This window comes from Corylus avellana, chromosome 7 (assembly GCF_965113065.1).
Source record: "Corylus avellana chromosome 7, dhCorAvel1.hap1.2, whole genome shotgun sequence".
In the NCBI taxonomy this organism is placed as follows: Eukaryota; Viridiplantae; Streptophyta; class Magnoliopsida; order Fagales; family Betulaceae; genus Corylus; species Corylus avellana.
Window position 1 is genome coordinate 25,525,033 of NC_142496.1, and position 22,881 is coordinate 25,547,913.

At 35.9% G+C, this 22,881-nt stretch overlaps 1 protein-coding gene across 1 annotated transcript; it reads right to left on the bottom strand.

Annotated features, from left to right (window-relative positions):
- Positions 1 to 2,181: 2,181 nt before the first annotated feature.
- Positions 2,182 to 11,097, bottom strand: LOC132184557 (PH, RCC1 and FYVE domains-containing protein 1). The gene is made up of 9 exons (XM_059598236.2): positions 10,602 to 11,097; positions 9,209 to 9,295; positions 7,338 to 7,427; positions 7,107 to 7,193; positions 6,883 to 7,002; positions 4,240 to 6,330; positions 3,958 to 4,104; positions 2,963 to 3,495; positions 2,182 to 2,639 (listed from the first exon to the last, which is right to left on the bottom strand). Exons 1-9 carry the CDS (start codon positions 10,647 to 10,649, stop codon positions 2,480 to 2,482), a joined length of 3,363 nt encoding a protein of 1,120 aa, XP_059454219.2. The 5' UTR covers positions 10,650 to 11,097; the 3' UTR covers positions 2,182 to 2,479.
- Positions 11,098 to 22,881: the final 11,784 nt, after the last annotated feature.

A 22,881-nucleotide genomic window follows, 5' to 3' on the forward strand; every position in this document is an offset into this window, starting at 1 on the left:
ACGTTTTTTTTTTGGGTGAATCATTTCTTTCTTGTAAATGAGCTTTTGATTATATATATGATAATTACTTATCATCGAATACTCTTTTCTCTTCCTATAACTTTTATGAAAAAAAAAAAAAAGCAAATCGGTACTGCTCTGTATTTTGAATGCGTGCAAAGCTCATACATTCTCTGATTCCCATAATTTTGTGGAGGTAACGTGTGAGTGTGTGACCTTTATTTTCTGTCTTTTGATTTGATTCTGCCATTGATGTAGTTCTGTACGACGGCCATGGTACCCTATCATAGACTCTAGAGCTACCAAGATTTTTTACCCTCCAAGTCCTTCACCTTTATTGTTTTAACCTTACTGTCTAGCTTAACTCCATTTTTCTCTGTTAAACAAGCTTTAGGACCAATTCCAAATACGTATATTACAATGCTAATAAATTTTGTTTACCACGTTTAATTTGTATGCGTGAAGATTAACTAGTTTAATTCACTGTATATTTTCGTTCTTGGGTAGTTAAGCTATAATTCAAATCATGCGTCCAATTCAAGGCCTCCTTAGAGAAAGGGAGCCATGTGAGACCTACCGAAAATGGGACGTTCTCGGAAAAGGTCAATGGTTGTTAATATAAGAAGTTTGGATTTCGTGGAGGGGGAAATTCAAGCTTGTTGAAGATAAAGAAAGTCGGTCGTGAAAAGTCTCGTATAATAATATTAGATATGAGAACCTTCCATGTGACAATACTGTTTGTTTGTCAGTAGAGAGAAGCTTTTGCCTACTTTCTATAAGGAATAAAATAAATGAACATGATAGTTTAAAAATATACTATATATATTAGAATATCTGAGGGCACTATGTGAAAAATAATCCTTACGTCATTTATGTTTGAAATTCGATTAGCCCCCTTCATTGAAATTTATTGCTGGCAGTTGTTGACCGAGTTTATATAGCCTTTTCGTCCTTAAAAAAAAATAAAAAATAATTGAATGAAGAAAGGGCTACAAAAAATATCCTTCTCATTCTTGATTTGTCTGGTTTAGTATTGCAAGTAATTACCATTTCTATATGTAATACCTTCATCTTCCGGGTTTATACGGCATACAACCTTATATATTTGAAATTATGAGAAAGTATTTTACGGGTGTTTTTGTGTCTGGTCTGCAAAATGATGAATGTTACATATGACCATAACAGAATTAGAATGTTTAGTTTTGAAGGTAAAATTTAAAAAATAAATAAATTTTGGAGGGCAAAAGTTAATTTATAAAGGTATTCTTATTTTGGGAACCATCCTCCTTGACTTGGGGGGTATATGACCCAACATCCAGCAAATGTCTTACAAAACTAATGTGACAAAGCCTAATAGTAATGAAATTTTTATTTTTTTACCACGGCAATTATCTACCCACATCAGCTTTGAACTCAAGTGCCCCCACCTTATTAATTTCCTCCAACTAGAAAATGTGGGACAGGAAATTATTACCAATAAGCATTCGTTGCGTGCGAAATTCTTTTTTTGGGATGCGGACCAACCAACAAAAGCAAGTATTGAAATGGCTTAAAGAAACCAAACAAATCTATGCCAAGGAACATGAGGCAAATACATTATTTTTTTCCCAAGCTTCTAGCCTCTACCCTCTAGGCCATGATTTTGGGAATTATCACTAGAGTTAAAAACATTGGATCGAAGATCTTCTGGAGTTTCTAAAGAGTTTTGTTTGAATGAAATATTGACAATCTTAAAATCATTATTTTAAAATTAAATTGTCTAAATTTTACCAAGTCAATAGTTCGTTTTGCTTTGGAGTCACGTGTTTGCTTTTTGAGGATGTATTGGCGTATACCCGGAAATTTGCCAAACGAAATGAGCTCAGGGGATGTAGTTAACTCGAGCCACGAAGAGCCCTATTTTTTTTTTTTTTTTTTTTTTTTTTTAATCTATGTAAAATGCAGGACGCTCGTAGCAGAATAATATGAACATTAGCACACGGGGAACAGATTGTTGCTACCATTAAAATTATGATCCCTCCATAACCATCCGAAGTTTGTCCCCCGTCAATTTTAAGTGAAGAATCAAAATGGCTGGAATGGAAAAAAAAAAAAAAAAAAAAATCTACAAATATAACCACCACCAAAATAAAACAGATGAGACGAGTGAAAATATAAAGGGAGAGAAAAAAAAAGATGCAATGCAGAGGACAAAAACTTTCTTTAACCAAGATTATCTCACAATTGATGATGCTATATACACTACATTACAACAGATATGTGAAGGCAGATACCCAGAAATTTAATTGGACAGAACAAAATAATTCTTAAAAATATAAAAAAGAATAAAAGATGGGTTTTAGGCGAGGAGGCGGGTGGTGGGGAATGGAAAAAGAAAGAACCTAAAAATAGAAAAAGAATAGAATAGAAAAAAGAAAAGAAAAAAAAGGGTGGTTTTCGCTTCAAAATCATCATCACTACCGGTGCAAAATGTGTATCACTAACGTTGGGAAACTGGTGAAACAGCTCCCTCTGATCTGCGTGCAGCCTGGCCAGAAATCGATGATTTGTCTGACCCACGAACATTGTACCTCACGTACACCTTTTCACGATTCTCCGACCACCAAGTTTCAGCTTGGTGCTCTCCAAATCGTCTCCGGCTGCAGATGCATTTACCACATCAGAATGAATGGTAACAAAAATATAAATTATTGAAACATAAGAGGTCAAGGTAGAGCACGTGATAGAGATGCATGAATGCAGGACCAGATCCAAACAACCAGGTACAAGCATTATATGTGGATAACAAAAAGGTTTTAATGATAAAAGGTGGATAGAGATGCATGAATGCATGAATGCAGGACCAGCACCAAATTCAGGAGATTTTAATGCAAAAAGGTTTTCTTGATAAAAAGTGGATAACATATACAAGACTTATTTTTCCCCACTTTTTACCACATTGATCCTAATAAGTTGTTAGTACCTGAAGCGAACTCGTTTGAGATCTCTTGTTCCGTCTCGCAGGGCCACAAGGGTTATATATACACCAGGCTCGTACTGCTCTATCCATTCTGCCTCAACTTGATTGTTGTTACCAGCCAGTGCAGAATTCCTAGATTTCATACCATTCTCACCATCTTGGAAAGGCCCAGATTCCCTGCCATCAACTGCCTCCGACACACTAACCCCTCCACCATTTGGCAGCCTAATATCTGGATTTTCATCCATCCCATTGGAGCTCGTAAGCCCCCGGTTTTGTTGGTATATGTCGGTTTCATTGGTTCCAGACACCCTTGGCGAAGGAATTTGGCCGTGACTTCCGTTTATTGAAACAGAAACAATTCCTGTGGTAGAAGCAAAGTAAGAGCTGCTGCTTGAATCAGATCTTGAATGGCGCTCTCCATGTGTGTCTGGATCGTGAATGCCATTTGTCTCTAGACCATTTGGCAGGTAAGCAGGCCTCATGCTCTCAGGGTCATAAACACCAGGTGGCAGCCTCTCAGCCATATCTTTAAGCTGGAACACAGTGAAAGGATGTAAATAGAAAATAACTAGTAGTAATAGTCCATTTATTTATTAACAAAAAGAGAAGCAGCCCAAAAGGATTTGGAGATGATGAAGAAAAGGACAGGTAATCACATAAACTCTGAAATATTATTTAGGAATCCCATAGTTTAAGAAAAACATGCTGCTTGAAACATTGCTCAAAACAAGGCTAGCACAAAACTTATAGCATTTAATCCGAATGCTTGTTCAAGTTCGTGCAGAGTAATTCAAAGTAAAATGAAGGGTTCAACATGTAAGCAATGATTTTTTTCCTCTCAAGGAAATTCAGTTTGTCAAATTTGATATCACATAATACAGGAAGATACACTTAGCGTGCAAAACATTCTACAAAAAGAGCATTTACTAAAGATGAACAAACAATTTCCAAGAAATCTAGTTCAAAACTAACAAGTCTATAAACCAGAAAAAAACCTGTGCAGTAAGTGACTTTATAACTTCCTTCGCAGCTTTTGATTTAGCAGATTCCTCTGCAGCAAGTGCCATAGCCTCTTGAGCCTTTTTCGCTGATTTCTGAAGCTCTAGTTCTTGAAGTTCACATCTTTGTCTCAGGCTCTCCACCTAATCCAATTCATAATAATCAACATATGCAACTTAAATTGAAATTATATAGGGTTCAACTACAACAACCCCCCAACTCCTCTCAAAAGATTAATAAATTACAAATAAAAACATGTGAAGACTTGAACAATATACCTGTGCGCGTAACTTAAGCACTTCTTGATTCAATAGCTCATTTGTTTTCTTCAAACCATCACTGATACTTTTGGAGAAGGAAAGTCCCGAGGTGGTAGGAACAGGTGTAGCAGAACGCGGGGGGCTAGGTCTCCTCGAGAAAGGAGAAACAGACCTAGAACTCACTCCAGATGGTGTGAGAGCCGGTCTAGGAACTGTTCGTCGCAGATCAACGGCACTAGAAAGAACAACATCTCTCAGCTGCAGCAAAGAAGGTGCTTGAGAGGAGCGAACTAGGGAGAATGTGTCAGCCTTCTTCCCCTGCTTGGCTGCTTTGCTATCTAACTGCTTTATCAAATCCATATTAGAAGGCACTGACTTGGACAATCTTATATCAGCTTTGTCTAACCTATCCTTGTTTTCACCAGACAAGCGAGGAATTGCATTCCTCCTGTTAGTACCATTAGCTTCCGACACCTTATTCAATTTTGCATAACAAGATTCACAAACACGATATGGCTTTCCCGGATTAGGAGCCAGTGCTGCTCTTAATGCTTTTCTAGAACTGCAAGAGTGGCAGTGTACAAGTCCACAATTATAGCAGTTGTGTCTCTTTCTAGTAAACCCAAAAGCCTGTCTACAAGCAGAGCACTGTGACTGCTCAGCACCAGAAACCCATTTATGAAGACAAATAGCTGCTGTGTAGTTTGAACCACAAGCAATATATTTTACATGTCTGTCCTTCAAAGCTTCTACCAGAGTTGGCGTTTTTCGATCTTCAACATCTCCATGGCCCAACCTCCCATTAGCACCCTTTCCCCATGTATAAACTTCATTCCTGGAAGTTAATACTGCCACATGATATGCACCACACGCAATATCTTCAACAGATTCACCAGCAAGCTTGCCTTCGACCAAGCAAGGTAGCTTTCCATCAGAATGGGGATTCCCAAGTTGACCATAAACAGTGCTCCCCATTGCAAAAACATGTCCTGATGTGGTAAGGCCAATGGTTAAACTGTGTCCACAAGCAATTTTCTGAAAATTGTAATCAATAAGCGCTGGCACACATGTAGGTTTAAGCCGAGCTTCCTTGTCTCCATGACCAAGACGATTTTTATCTCCATCACCCCAAGTAAACAATTTACCCGATGAAACACTTGCACTGGACTGTGTCATAATTACCTCCACCACAGCAGCAGTATGCCACACCCCACATGCAACAGCAATAGTCCTCAACCCGGAGAGAGAGTCTACTTCTCTTGGGTAACAAACACTTTCCCTATCTCCATGGCCCAAGACACCAAATGTTCCATCGCCAAATGTAAAAAGCTGCCCTGTTGATGTTACTACGGCAGTATGCCATGGACCACAAGTAACTGAAGCAACTTGAAGTCCCTCAAGAGGACCAGAGATTCTCTTGGGTATCCAATGACTGACATCAGTGCCATGTCCAAGAAGCCCAGCATTATGTGTGCCATCTCCCCATGTATAAAGTTCCCCAGCCATTGTAACAGCACAAGTATGGAACTCCCCACAGGCCACAAAGTCAACACTAGTAGATGCCAAAGTTTCAACAAGACGAGGTTGACTAACATCCTTTCCAACACCATGCCCAAGCCGTCCTCCAGACTCTTCACCCCAGGTAAAAACTTCACCTTGCCTTGTAACAAGGGAGGCATGCTTGACTCCACAGGCTATATAATGTACATCCAAAACTACATTGGACTCTAATGGCCTGGGAAGAAGCACATCTGTTCTTGGGGTCCAATAATTAGCACTTCTGTCAGCTCCAACCTTCACAACGTTATCGCAAATAACCTCACCCCATATATATACATCACCTAAAGCATCACAATCATCCGGTGCAGAGCCATGACTGGAAGTGCTAGGTGCGCTAGAAACACTAACTCGAAAAGCATCTGAACCAGATCCTTTTACCTGCATATTTGTCTCCTCTGATGCATGTGACCTTTCAGAATGCACAGAGTTATCAGGCTGAAAGCTCTTTGGAGAAGTATTTGGGTTCAAAGTAACAGAAACCTCAGGTGAGCTAATGTCTCGAGTAGCACTAAATGAACTATCACTATTTGATGTTAAGTCTGCACTGTCCTGAAAACAATTCATTACAAGACATGATATGCAGCTGACCATATAACGAAAAATATAGAATATATTAACTTAATAGGAATGATTGGGGCAGGGGGGGAGTGTTATTCACCCATAAACAAATTACTTAAACCACATGGTAGTTAAATACCAATATAAATGTAGTAAAATGAAGACTTCAAATGACATTCCATTAAAAGAACAGCGAACGTTTTTAAACTTTTAATGGTCCTAATACAACGACTTGCATATTATTGCTTTTAAAAACTATAAACAACTACGAAAAGAACAGAAATCACCCTTACACAGAAACAAGAAAAAATAAAATCTTTTCATTATTATTATTTTTTTTTTAAGTATAAAATCTTTTCTTTATTAAAGTGGGTAGAACAAGAAGTATGAGTAAATGACATTTATTCTTACGAAGAATGCTTTAGCATTTTAACATTACTCCAATGTCAATGGCATCTTCATGTTTATGGAATCATACTGCAAAAGAAAGAACAAAACAATGACAAACTTAAACATAAGCTGTTTCTACGTATGAAGATTTACATCAAGGTAGAGGCCTCCATCACTCCGTCCATCAATTTTGGAGCGTCCACCTTGACCAGAGGGTATCAATGCTTTGAGGCCTGCAATCCACACCTCCGCCTCAACTTTATCCTTGCAAATCTGAAAAAAGCAACAACATATTATACTTGTAATTAAAGCAAACAGAAAATAATAACACAATTAGAAAGAAATTACGGAGAAAACTTTGAAATTCTATCACCAACCAGATCAAGGGACCGTTTTCCGTTGTTATATATGAGAGAAAAAGATAGATAGTCCTTTTCAGGACGCAGATACCGTTGAAAAACAGCCTGGCAGTGAAATAAATAAAATAAATTAGATGAACTCTATTTGGAAGATTTCAGTACTAAAATCTTTAACTTAATCATGTAACATAGGTTAAATATCATCATAAAGCATTAGAGTGACATCAAGTGGAAACACAAAGATCTCACTGTTCTTTGTCCAGGAATAATTCTTGAGACAGAAGCTAACTTCAAACTTCTTTCTTCACTACCTGAAATCCAAATTAAAGATGATTCATCCTGCATTTTCAAATACAATGGTAAGTAGAAAATAAAAGGAATTTAATCAAGCACAGAGAAGAGAGTTCCACATAAGCACCAATAAGATCAGACCAGAATATCTGAAAAGCTAAGAAAGAAGCAATTTATTAAAAATCATACTCTACCTAAAATTATGTTAAACATAAAGTAATATATATATCCAGTAATTGAACTGCAAATATTAACGTACTAATTGACAAATATTAACTCTAATCCCTCATAATGAAGAGGCAAAGTTTTAGTTGATCCAACCTGCATCTGATAATAAAGAAATAGACAAGACTTACTGGTTTAGGACCATTGACCATCAACCAACTGAAATTGCAGTAGACAATGTACTCACAAATTTTTGTATAAACTTGAAATATGGGAACAGAAGATTTGAGAACTGCCTACATAGTACCCCTTAAATTTGTCATCCAATTCATGGCTAATAAACCACAAAAATATTTTCTCTCTCCCCAATGACCCCGCACATCTAACAAATATGACATAACAAACTTCATTGACCAACCACAACCAAACGAGATACAGCTCTACAGTGGTGTTTGATCTGCAAACTGCCACAAATGAGAATTGGAACACAAAGGAAAATATTCCTAAGTGGCAGCTGAGGAACAACCTGATTTTAGCCTGGAACTGCTAACTTCAACTTTGCTAACCAAAGAATTACTTGATAGCTCCATTAAAACATCCATAAAGCTATCAGTACAAAGAGACACTAGAATGTCCAAGAACCTTATAACACCAATCAATATGCTGTGGTTAAACTAAGAGAAGGTTGATTGGAAAACTCTCAGTTAAATATTTCACTATCATGTCATTGAGGGATAGGAAGCATTACATTATTGGAAACTTATATGGTAAGCCACACCATCTGCTGTATGGAAAACCTAGAATTTACTTTCTACTCACTGAATCAAAATTATAACCGTCTACATTTTTCAAATCATATATCCACCTGTAAGCTTTTAAGTCAATTTACATATAGATTCAAAAGTTCAGCCCGTTTTCATATTTTCTAACTCATGTAGTTTACTATAGATTGCAGTTTACAGCATTGTTAACCCTTCTTTTTCTTCCATTATTTAGCCCTTTCAAAAGTAAATATGGAGACTCATATCACAATATTAAGTACGGCATAAGAAAGTTTTGGCAAAACTGAGCCAGTCATGAATATTTTAGCTTAAGAAGACGATACCAGATTCTTACTAAAGAAACAATCAGTAGCTCTTGCAGGAGAAGGCTATGACTTCAGTCCAATTTTACTTCAATTTTTAGCACGAAAATTGATGCACAGTCCATAAATTTTTATAGTCAATTGGATAGAGATTCTGTGACCAAATCTTCAGAGAAAAGTTCATTAAGATTAATGCATAGTTTCCAGTCAAAATTGCACTGCCTCTAATGTTAACTGGGTTTAAGTGGCATACATTGCCATCAATTTTGACCCTGCATGTTTTTAGATGTGATCAATTTTAAGCTAAAACTTTATCAAGTGATTCTTCCTAATGATGCCCTAGATCAAGATACAGACATACTTTTATTTGTTCAGAATTATCCATTTAATTTTTACTTTTAGATAAGTAAGTATATCAACCCACTTGATGTTACAACATCTTTGTAATTTTAGAAAGAGACCAAAGTAAACGAAGAAGAGATTTTAGTCAGTGTTTAGTTCAAAATGATAGCACTTTCTAATTTAGAACAACTTGCTAACCACCAAAATCTTCAAGAAAAGGCTAGAGACATAAACTTACATTCGACAATCTAAATGGACAAAACTTAGGCTTTCCCTTACGACCATATTTGATCAATGGAGCACCCTTCTTCAAAGCAATTAATGCCTGCATGAGGAAAAAGGATTGTTCAAAACAATGATAAAGAAACCTTTTGCCTGCAAACTTTGTACACTAAAATGGTAGGACCAGAGAAATCTACACATGGCATTGTCCAAGTAATATTATTAATCACAAATTCAATGGAGTTTTGTAGGGAACATTTTTTTTTATTATTGATAACTTACACACGCACTCAATGGGACTTGAACCCGCGACCTCACCCTCCACCTTGCTACAAAGGGAGGAAGTACCATTTGAGCTAAAGCCCATTGGTTCTAGGGGGGAACAAAAATTTAATACTTCAAAATTTATGAACTTTCTTAAGTAACATAAACATAAAAATTCCAAAATTAGAAGTCTAAGTCTGAGGAGCGTTTAACCCCTTTTTTTTGGTGGGGTAAGGGATCAACTATATTTGGATGGGCTAGTGGATGTTTACTACAGTTTTACTCAATGCACTAATGGGGAGAATAAAAGCATGGTAAATACTGCAGTCTATCATTTGAGACTGGAGACAAAGACGTAATCTTAGTCCTCCCTTGATGTAGGACAACATAACTCCCAAACAAACTCTGTCGCTCCGGCTTGATCTCTTCATATGAAGATTCTTGAGAGATATCTCACTCTTCATAAAGAATGGGATGGAGGACAAGGTCGTTGTTGAAGACCTACAGTGTGTACGTTCTAAATTCTAGATTGCAAAACTATCAAGCCTATTGACGTCCCTTCTAAGTGCAATTTTCTCTAGTTTTCTCTAAATCCAAACCTACTCTCAGTGTTCATATCTCCATTATATGCCATCTAAAACTAAAAATTATGCCCAGAAATAAATGATTAAAGGTCAACAAATCCTGCCAAGAACAAATTGGTCTGTGTTTGCACACAACCACACTAACATCGGGACGAAATACATCAAAATACCTCTTGAAACGAGACTTATGACTATGACATTACTGTACACATCCCCTTAAACAAAGTCCACCAACAATGAGAATTAGCAGGTCATATTTTAGCAAAGCCTTTCAGAATTGAGCACACAAATGTCCCCCTTCTTTCCAATTTCGAAACTAAACTACACTAAATAATTCTTAATGCGCCGTTTGGTTGTAGCTAATAGACCACACAGGTTTCACACTATACCTGAACAAGAGTTCGTCCTCTCTCTCTCTCTCTCACCCCCGAAAAATAAGAAAAATTGAAGCAAAGAAAGGAATTGTTTTTTTCTTTTTAAAAAAATAACTCAGCCTCCAAAAAGAAAAAGAAAACATTTTTCAAGCTTAACACACAGAGAAGAGGAGAGAGAGAGAGAGACCTGCTCGATGTCACGGTCTGCATTCCCGTAGCTAACAAGATCGGCCATTCCATGTGAGAGATTTACCAAAATGCCACCACCCTCTCTGATCGCTAGTCGGAGCTCCGGTCATCATAGGCAACCCCTGCCTCGTCCGTAAACTACCATCAACTCCCCGCCGCTCACATCACACAGCTTCACCGCAGATCCGCGACTCTCCTCCGGAGCTAAAGCCCTAGCGGCTCCGTTGACATTTCCAAAGTCAAAGCAAGCACAGCCTTTCACCTCGTGGACTCGCTTGGACTGGTGAACACCGGTTCCGGAGTTGGAAAAGAGCGGTTTCCCGGCGAGCAGGGGCGGTTTTGAGGCTGCGAGTGGGTTTAGGAGAGAAATTCCGGCGAGACACGAACGCTACTGGACGAACCGGACGGAGGAGACAGAGGAGAGAGAAGTTCTGAGAGAAAGAGAGAGAGAGTCTGTAAAAGTACAAAGAGTCAAAGATGAGAAAAATAAAAAGAAGGAAAAGGAAAAATAAAAAAGCGTGAGAACGCCTGAGAAGACATTTCCAAAGCCCAACAAAAGCTCTAAAAAAAAAAAATTAAAATAAATAAAACGGAATGAAATAAATTACAAAGTACTGTACTTGTTTTTTTTTTTATATATTTCTTTTATTTGCTCTCTATTTGGGGGGTGTTTTTGCGAATTGCTAGTTGCTTTTTGTGCCAAATCCCAAATAAGAAAATCTTAGTTAATAAAATCTCATCGGGTGAGCTCACCTCACAGACCGAGACCGCCCCTTATCTTATGCACACAGATAAATACATAAATTTTAAATCATAATCATAAAATAAATGTTACGGATTACATTTTAAATGAAAATTATCCTTTTATCTTATCAACACCTAATGACTTAGAACAATTCAAGCAGATATCTTATGCAAGGATATTTAAAATACTTTGGACACTCCCAAAAATTAATTTGGTGCAACAGCAAAGCACATTAACTAAATAAGTAATTTTAAAATATGAATTATCTTTTTCCAACAGGGAAGAGATATGTACTGTGTCGCGCACCTTCAATGCATGATGGTGCCAGGGAATTATAAATTTATAATCACGAGAGTAATTGGTCAAAATTGCAATTAAACAATTGTGACGGGGATTATTCTATTAACCATTTCTCAGGTCCAAACTAGTTGGAGTTATGGTGGAAATTAAACGCTTAGATATTAAATGACGAAAATGTCCTTTGTATTATGCTGACGTGTTGCACGCTGAAGTGGCGTGGGGGAGAAGGGGGGGTTTCTAGTTGTGGAAGAATCTCCCGCAAGCGGGTATTTGGGTCCGGGTCTGAAGATTTTGGTGGCGGTTGTGACGGGGGATGAGTCATGAGACCACATTTTGAAGGCACCTTAGGGAACACGCAGCAGTGGCGTGGCTTCTGCGCTATGAATAGTTTAGGGTCCGTTTAAAGTATTTAAAATTGCAATTTTAAAAATCGTGGAAAATTTGGTTCAATTACAATCCTTATTGGGTGGTGTCATCTATGGGCATGTGGCTGCGTGATTCGTGATGCTTAAGGTGTTCTTTTTTCGTGATTTTTTATTTGAGGTAGAAAAGGCATTCGTGCCTCATTGGTAATTTCATTCGCCATGATAAATATACGCATGTAACATGAGAGACTCGCCAATAAAAAAAAAGGTACAAAATCATACCATATTTCTCGTCATCAAAAGTTGATTTGTTTTCTTCCATTTTTGTCCCATCCATTGTTTGAGTTTGTCGTTTTAAAACATGTAATTTCAAAATAATAATTTAAAAATGCAGTTATTTGTTTAGTAAAATCGTAATTTTATCTTTAATTTGTGTATTTTTAAAATGTACTGCTTGCGATTTAAAAACTCATATTTTTCTACTTTTTCATTCCATATGTGTCATAGTAATCAGATAAATCATTACAAACCCGGCAGGGAGAGCTCCAAAATTCTATCCCAAAACAAAAAACTAGTCCTTTTTTTTTTTTCAACAATAAACCCCTAATCTATTATTTGGGAAAGGAGAACACCCATAATTAAATTAACATGTTTTAAAGAGTATTTTATTCTATAACTATTTTTAAATCACAATTATTGTTTTTGAAATAAATAATCAGAAGAGAACCTAGCGTTCTCTCATTCCCCAAGATATTATCACATCACCATTTATTATTAACTAGGTGCTCTTATATGAGTAATTATAAAAGTCCATATTATGTCACTCCAAAAATGATGTAACTTTTAAATGACAAATGGTAATTTTAAGAGCCACATTATTTTTGGAGTGACACAAAAGAGACTTGTAGCATTACTCACTCTTATAGTGTTCTCTTTGTGTCATCCTAATCACAGGTGGATATTATTTTATAATAAAAAAAAAATCATCCTTATTTCTCTCACTTTGATTTTACAAAATAATATCTAGCTATAGCTACGAGAAGACAAAGAAAACACTAAAGAAAACATTTATTATTTCCCTATTTTACTTGACTAATGTAGAAGTGGCCGTGCCCATTCTATTCTCATCTTATTGGATACTACCACATTTATCCAATAAAATAAGAATGTAGTATTTATCCCTAGTTTTTTTTTAAAAAAAAATAATAATAATTAAGAGAGTGATATAGGTGGGTAAGAGTGATCTTTAGGTTAGGTTAAGTTTTCTTTCCATGCTTACCTTGAAAATCATCGATGGATTATTCTTCATAGAGATGGATCATTCTCCCTTGATAAAATAGCTTTATATTTGCTTACATGCCACGCGTCAACAAGTCCCATTTTAACAATTAAATATTGTTGGTGTACCCATTAAATTTTCATAAAATTAAGAAAATCTATTTATTTTTATTTGATAATTTCAAGCATGGTTTAAGGTGTGAATAACATCTCATTAACATCTTGATGAATAAGTCTATATAGGGCCATGATACTAAAAATGCCGGTCATGCACGCTAGGCTATTTTTTTATTATTTTTAATAATTATAATAATAAAATATTATATTTTATTATTTTAAAACATCCAAATGCACGCCGGACGTAATGTTTAACTTCACCCGTCTATATATATAATTTAGTTGAACACATAATAAATTATTATTATTATTATTATTTTCTTGATAGTCACTGTGTGGCTATGGCCTATGAACTCAACGGTCTTATTTGGTTGGTAAGTGATAATTAAACTTAGTAGACAAGGGAACACCAGGGATTACAAAAGGGACAAAACCCGTGGATCCATGATTTGATATCGGGTCATATCAGATCTTTTCAGAAATTGAGGGAAGGTGACGTTTTAAAGGTATATTTATCTAATTAATTAAATATAATTAAAGAAGGTGATAATTACTGTGATCTTCCTTTGCTTTCGTGAAGCCATCTTGAAATTACCAAGCACCCCTTTAGAATCTGGCGTAGTTCTTGTTGAAGTGCGAGCCCTCTTTTTTGATTTAGTAGGTGAACGACCAGGTTTTGGTTGATGATCATCTTCGTTACGGTGATGTAGGACCCGCCGTTGGATTAAGTTCCCACAGCTTTGAATTAGAGGGAGATCACGTAAGTCTACAATCCAAGACTATCTCAGCCGCCCGAACTGTGGACTCTTACCTTTCTACGATTTTTATTTTGACTTTGACTGTGGTACGTATTTGATTTTTCAAAAGACGAGAAGATTTACCAATGAGGGAGTTGAATCAGCCAGGCCCAGGCTCTTCTAGTTGGTCAACTCATTTTGTGCCACGTCTAAATTATTCCAAATTTCAAGCGGAATTTCGTTTTTCTAATTTTGGTAATGAATTTTTAAGCTTAGGGAGGTTTGTTTAGATGTAAAATGTTCTTTCTTTCTTTCTTTTTTTCGAAAGTGTGAAAATATTTTCAGAGAAAATTAGTTAGTTTTTTGGTGTTTGGTTGAAAACTAGAAAATAGTTTGAAAAACATTTTCAAGTGTTTGATTAGAACTTGAAAATGCTTTAAAAACACTACCAAAAATCACTATCCTTCACACACTCACCAAAAATCAGCATAAATAACAAGAAAATCATGACATAAACACCAAACACACTAAGAGTGGTCGTTCCACCACTATCACTGATTCACTATAACTGAGGAATTCCTTGACGATTACCCTCCACAATTAAATGAGGGTGCTTGCGCGGTCACCCCTTTTACTATTGAGAATATCAACTTTATAACAAAAGAGATTAACAAGAAAAAACGTAAAGATAGATCTTTGCATTGTCCCATTGCCTTTTATCTTGGACTTTTGCCCTCCAATACTTGATTAGTTTGACTCATTTGCCTTAGTAAGGTAGTCTTAGAATACAAAACCCTAAGCCTATAAGGCACAATCACATATTCACTCACTTTTTTAGCCTATTTTCTTACACAAAATCATTACAGTTACTTAAGCATCAGAATGTTTCCAATCAACTTCCCCAACAAGTCAGGCGAGTCTTTCTTTATCCTTATAGGTACTCTAGGTTGAGTTTTAAGTGGTGTTCGGTCAAGTACATCAACAAGTATAATCTTGTAGTTAATTGTAAGTACAAATTTCTGCCTTGTGATCCGAAAGAAAATTAAAATTTGAATTTGTAAACAATATTATTCAATTATCATCTACTAAGTTTTAAAGTTTATCAATATCTCTCTCTCTTTCTTTTTTAATTTTTCTTTTTTTTTTCTAAGCTGTTTATCAATATCTCTAACTCTTATTAGTAGTAGTAACACGATCTCTAACATTTGAGATTTGTGATTTCAATTGTTATTATTCACCTTATCCCCAACGACACATTCATGATTCATTTATTAATAGTTGAACCAGATATTTGAAGGTAATGATCATTTCCATCTCAAATCAATTCCAGCATCATCGGAAATCCTAAGCACCAAACCTCTCGTGTTGGTTTTCATCTCCTTCCGACGGTTGTCGATAGGAGATTTCATTAGCCAGCTAATCGACCAATGGGGTTGACCACCAAACCGAACCAACCTTATTTAGCTCGATTTCAATTGTTTACAGGGCAACCAACCTGACGCATAGATTGGCAAAAGGTAAAAGAGATATGAGTTGAGGCGACGAGGCAAAGAGAGACGAGGTGAGGCAACAAGACAGAAAGGCAAAGGACAGGTGAAAAACACTCTATTGTTAGGCTTAAAATTTTATAATAAAAACAGTTATAATGGGTCTATTGGTTGGGTGCAATGAAATGAGAGCTGGAGTGTGTGTAGTATTATTCATTAATTCACACTGCCTGATGATTAGGTCAGGTAAACCAACCGAAATCTATTAGGATGTGTTGGAATCATGAGATCAGCCCGTTTGGGCTGACCCGATGAGCATGCCTAATTTCTTATTAGTCTAGAAAATAAAACAAATGCATTGAATGCCATTCTTCTACATCAAGTTATATGCAAACTTCATTTTAAAAAAAGGTTATATGCAAACTTGGACATTCAACCAATTACATTTTTTATTTCTCCGTTTGAAACGAGGCCTTACCTGATCGATTCATGACAAGGTTAAGCCAATCACCAATTAAATAATTTTTTTTTTCTCCGCTCTTGATCCCACCTTCTAATATTTAATGCAGTTGGCAAACAATAACCCTAAAGTCATATTAATGCTCGTTAGTAACCTAAAAGTAATTTACATGACTTATCGGGAAAAGGTAGGGAAAAAGAAGACCTACCCAGCTACCATATGGGAAAATGATCTGTCTTAGATACATAAAAAGAAATGTTTTTTTTTTTTTTTTAATGAGCAGCAAATTAGTCTTAAAATTTAGAATTAGATGGAGTTTGACTGGCGGATTGGGATCCTTTATAAATGAATATTCTTCAAATTTGCATGCCCCTTCCAATCGGGTAAGAGTCTATAAGAAGGCTTTAATGGGGCCTTTTTGTTTGAGCATAAACTTACCGGTCCAAACAATTTGCTCAAATAGGGGTTAGCTCCTCGCACAAACCCTAGCTCTTATAATTGGTTTTGATTTCACATAATGATTGTCTACATATATAGTCCATTTTTTCTGTTTCATTTGATGAGTGTGCTATCGTTATCATATAGTCTAGTAGGCATGCAAGGTAACCTTAAACTATTAATGTGACATGGAAACTTGTTCTACTTTTCATAAAGTGTATCGACTGTGAAGGGTATATACCCAACTCCAAGTTGAGTAAAAAGTATGTATTAATGTATTAATAAAGGGGGCAAAGCATTGATGTAAAGAGTGCTTGTAAGGGGGCATTTTGGTGGTTGGTGATGCCAAAAAGGTACAAGGTGCATAATTCATATATGGGAGTTAATAATTGGTGCTACTAATAATACAATAATTACATTAACAGCTTGATAGCTACCTTGAAAGCCGCCATATTGGTAGGTGCTTTTAATTTTGATGGAAGGGGAATGAAGCATGAAATGATGAGTGAGTGAGAGAGAGAGAGAGAGAGAGACCGCTAATGGTGGAGGCTTCCAAAGGCTAACTTTGCGTAGAAGAAGCCAAATTTGCAAGGCGAGGGCCCTCTAGATGTGACACAATGACTCAACCTTCATGGCTTGGTCGGCCTCTTGCCCTCTCATGAGGGCCATTTTCATATTAAGGGGGTTTGGTATATGGACAGAAATTTCAACAATTTTGACATCTGTATTATTAGCAATTTAAGTAACAACTACCAATGGATTCCGATGAGACATGTGTTCGATTTTTTTTAAAATGAAAAATCATTTGCACAAGTTTGATTAGTATTAGTCGTCTTGAGAATCATTGATGTCTTGGTAAAGCTATGTTATGCCACAATTTAATTAGTTTTGATGAAACCGCTATAGTTCTCACTGTTTATACCTCTATAAGTAGTTTTCAGTTAGCAAGTATTATCATAGTCACGCCCATATAAAATAGACAGTTTAAAAAATATTAAAAAGATTAAAAACAAATATTAAAAAGTTTTTATAGTTTATTTGCTCTAACAAGTTTCACGCAATCTATCCACTGTTGAAGCAGATAGACCCCATAAAAGATTGGCCGAAATTTGTTGGAGCAAATGGACCCATAAAATTATTTCATATGTTTGTTTTATCCAGAATGCTTTTAGGTAGAAAATAGCTAAAGATGCCGATCCTTGATATATTTATTGAGACAAAACAGGGTAGGTTTTTTTTTTTTAATTATTTTTTTTTAATTTAATATATCCACGTTTTAAATTTTTTTGAAAAAACCCCATTACAAATAATAGAATTTGAAGTGACATCTTTATTTCATGATCCTTTATTATGTAATTATTTTTTAGCAAATATATCATATAACTAAACTAATACACACATGGCAGCATTTTACCTTTTATTTTAATTCATTACTTTTTTTTTTCCTAAGCATTTTAATTCATTAGTTGAGTTTTGGTTTATTTATCCTCGACACACATAACATTTGAATACAAGGGCAATCCTAATCTTATTTAATTTGTTTTAAATTATGCTCTTTTTATAAATTTTGTACAATTAAATGCTTCCCACCTCCTTCCCCTCTACGAACGGAGCACTTCTGTACACGGTGGAGAGGGGGTGAAATTGGGCCGATAACCCTCCGGCCAGCCACTGAATATGGGAGATTAATATTTTTTAAATTATTTTTCCTTTTTATTTAGTGTGAAATGGTCTGAATAGGGAGGGCGAGAAATATGAATACACGAAAATGTTGGGGTGGATGCAGGAAATGAAGGGAAAATACGGGGGCATTAGATAAAAAGTAAAACGACAAAACTCGTGCCCACAATTGCTTTCCCCTTTCTTTACTTTTTCTTTTCAGCTCCTGTCTTATACGGAAAGCTGATAGCTGGTCACATATATCCATGATTAAGAATTTAGTGAAATTTTAAAAGTTAATTTAAGTTAATAAAAATAATAATTAATATTTTAATTCTTATAGCATGTGTAGTTTCATTCAAAATTTTGAATTTAAAGGTGATACATTTAACGATATACATAATATTAATGTTGTCACGTCTTTTAAAAAATTTAAATAATATTATATCATGTTTGAATATACAAACTTTGAATCCTAACATTGAAATATAGGGATTGGGATCCCCTCAAATTCTTTTAAGAAGGGCCTATAATTAGTAATTCAGGCCGTAGGTTTTCATCCAATGGTCTAGATTACTCAATTAATAAATAATTATTAATTTTTTTTTTATATTTAAAAAATAATAAAAATGTAATAATTTTTTTTTTTTTTTTTAATGTTAAAAGATGTGGGGTGGTGGTCGACCACCCCTGTTGAGAAGCTAGGAGTGGCCAATGGCGAAAAAAAGAAAAGAAAAGAAAAGAAAAAATTGGCTTTGGCCCTTGGGGGTGGCCAAACCACCCCCAATCGCCAGTTGGGGGTGGCCGAAGCCACTCCTCTGGCCTTGGGGACGGATCATCCACCCCCAAGGGCCAAACCCATTTTAAGATAATTTTTTAGCCTCTCAGCAGGGATGGCTGGCCACCACCTAAGATGGCCAGTCACCCCATATCTTTAAAATTTGTTTAAAAAGTTTTTATTAATTTTTTATTATTTTGATTTTGATTTATTTTTAAATATAAATAATTTTTTAATAATTATTTATTAGTGGAGTAATCTGGACCGTTGGATGAAAACCAACGGCTCAGATTACTAATTCTAGGCCCTTGAATTCCCGAGGGATCCGAATCCGAAATATAGCGTATATCCTTGTCCCTCACTCAAAAGCTCTATTTTAAAACCATATTAAATCATTATTTATTAAAAAAAAAAATTTAAAAAAATTATTTAATTAATATTCTTTCAATCCAAAATTACTCTAAAGTAAATCCTAATCCCATGCATTCTGTTGAACATACATGGGGCAAAGAATATAGATGTCAATTTCTAGGAAAAAAAGAAAAGAAAAGAAAAAAAGATGTTACATCCAGTAGGTGCACTTTGAGGGGGGCCCCAGATTTGGTGTGTCTGCATCATTCCTGACATGAGTTCCCCTTTTCCGATTGGTAATTGGAGTGGTGTGTGATTTTCATGCCTTTACGGAACATGGGTTCAACAATTAGAGCACTACTTCTTGTTTGTGTTCTAGATTGTCGTCATCACCCAACACTTACAACTACATTTTTTTGATAATATGGGTAACTAAAGTTTCCTTCCCAAGTACATTCTAATTTCTAGATCAATTGTAAAAAAAGAAAGTTACCATTTTACCATTCAAATCAAGCACATGTAACATGTATTATCATGGCTCTTACCAAACAGTAAAAGTTTTATTTTTTATTTTAAATTTATAATGTTTGTTAAAAGTATAGTTCATGGAACTAAACAGTAAAAGGTAATATTTTTTTTTAGCACTTTTTTTCTGTCTTATAATTTTCATGTCTCTCTTCAAATAATTTCTTAAACTGTTTATTGAAAATAAATTGAAAGAGAAATTAATCTAAAATAAAGGAAATGAAAGCAATGTCTTCCGACACTGCAAAACAAGAAAAGGCATAATAGGCCCAGGTCTTTGTCACAAGCTGTGTGTCATCTAGAAGAGTAGTGACGTGGTGGAACCAAACATTCAATAAGGTTTTTTATTTATTTATTTTTTCAATGCGGGAAAAAGGGGAAATAAGGCTTTCAGTTGATAGGCTAAACCATCAGGCACCTAAAAATATGGTACCAACTGAAGCCTTGGTGGGCTGGCCCATCAACTGGCCTTGTACGTTATCATTTTGAGAGCAGTCAAGGCCCTATGAATTATCCTTCAGTTTCTTGTTTAAGACCCGAAAAAAAAAAAAAACCCATTTCTAGAATTTCACAAAGCAAGAAGAAGATAATGTTGGAAATTTAAATTAAATATGAGATATTTATGAGCACATGTAAATCGTCACATGCCAAATGAATTACCATGCCATGCATGCATGTATAAGAGAGATACATGCCATTGAATTTTAATGAATATTATGATCTTTAACAGTCATAAGTTTTTGTTGTCTAACTTATATGCAGAGCACGAGTTCATTGCAGGTTGTCTTTCTGGTTTCAATTTCAAAAGAGTAAGAGTATACAGAGAAATTGCGTGAAGACTGAAGAGACACAACAGGATTGAAGAACCCGTGAAGCAACTAATGTAAAAGAAGTGATTCTACTTAATTACTCATCCAAAAATTTATGAGGCTTTAGCGATTGATCTTGTGTAGAGTCTTGCTAGCATTGAGAAATGTCTTCAACATCCCCCTTCAAATTCAACGGTAAGAGATTGACATTGAGTTTGGAACCCAATGTGATAATGTTAATATTGTTAAAGTAATGATTAAGTTATTAAATTTATCTCTTCCTATCAGTTTAAACTTTTGAGATAACTGGTAATTGAACATGACTGGATATCAGAGCCAAAGATCATGGATCGAACTTTAACTCCGTCAAATCACGCCATATTTAAATTAAATATTTCACATGTTGGACTTCACTTATTAAAAGGGAATTTGAGCCCACACATGACTGGTAATTTAACAAATGTGACATATATATTTTTTTTAAATAAAGAAAAAAATTTAAGAGTAGGTTGGATTGTCATATTAGCATTGTTAGATGAAAAAGTCTAAACATCTGTCATTCCCCTATCTAACTTTTATAAAAGGAAAAAAAAAAAAAAAAACAAAATTAGTCAATATGGTTTACAATTAACTTTCTATGGTATTAAAATGAACTCAAATGTCGAATTCCGTTCACTAATTTAATAGAATATGTTAGTGTGCCACTTACTTAAATATGACATGTGTCACAGTTTTATTAACTCTAACGTTTTACGCTATCGAACTTTGTTAAGTCAGTGGACGAAATTTGTAGGGACTAAATTGTTGGCATACTTTAAGGATTTATGAGTTCATTTTGATACTATAAGGAATTAATTGCAAATCAAGTAAACTACATGGATCGATTTTGCATTTTTTTCCTTTCTAAAAATCAACCATTGAATTTTTAAGACCATATAGGTGAAGGTGTGAGTCCGACACATTTAATAATTTTTTCTTAAAGAAATACATTCCAATTTCATTGATAATAATCACGAGCATAAAGCTCTGACATCGCAGGAGCACAAAGCCCTAAAAATGCAAATTATAGCCGAAGCTATAAGGATACAACATCACCTAAAACCTCCGCTAACCCATAACTAGTTTTCAGTTGAAATAACAGATCTGCATAAGACAGACGCAATCTAATGCATAGGTAGCGCAAATTCCTCCTAGACCCAAAAGCCAGGATGAAGTTCAGGTCCACAACTCGAAGGTTTGGACTAAAATTCACATCCACGACCTAAAAGATCTGAACCAAAGTTCAATTCACATCCAAGCAGGTAAATCGAGTGGTCAAGCCTTATTATAAAACAGAAGCAAGAAAACCTAAATAAAACGTGGGCGAACGAAAGAGGCAAGGCCTTAGTACAAGCAAATAACATGAATGAAATGTATACAGGAAAAAAACATGAACAAAGACAATACGAGAAAAATAAAACAAACGGAAACAGGCACACACCGCAGCGTGGATGCCGATTGTGTACTCGCTGGAAACCGACACTGGAAGGGAACGATGGAAGCTCGACGCGGTGGGGACGTGGAAAAAGCTCAAAACAGTGGACGGAGGGTGGCAAAACCGATCGCCAGCTGGCCGGAAAACCATCGCAGCAGGGGACGTTGAAGCTCATCACTGGAGGGGCACGAGGAAAGACCCAGCACCAGACGGTGGACGACAGAGCGGGCGGAGGAGATTGACGGCGAACACAAAACAAAACTGGGAGGAGTTTCAAAGAAACCCCCAAAATCAACACTCACACCGAGTGTCACACAAGCAAGGCTACAAGAATATCACACCAAAAGCACAACAAAAAAAGAAAGGAAATGAGCAGAAAACAACTAGAGAGCCCCGCCAAGGACAAAAGCGGAACAAAGAGGAAGGGGCTGCAGAGAAAGGGTAGGGAGGAGGCAATCTGGGCCAGGGACATTAAGTAAACTACTGGCACCCGGTGCAAAGGTAGGCGAGGGGGATGAGGGAGGCAACAAACGGCCATCCCTCCTCCCCCACCATGGGGGAGGAGGCTTACCTGAGGTTGTGGTGCTAGAGAGAAAGTGACACATTTAATAATTGATTGTTAAAAAGGTTCAAATAATAGTTATTTGTTGGATAATTGTGAAATATAAATGTGAATTAGAGCATAAGTGCATAACACAAGGTTCTTGTGGTAAAACGGCACCGTCTTTAACAGCGAGGACGCACCGTTTCGATGC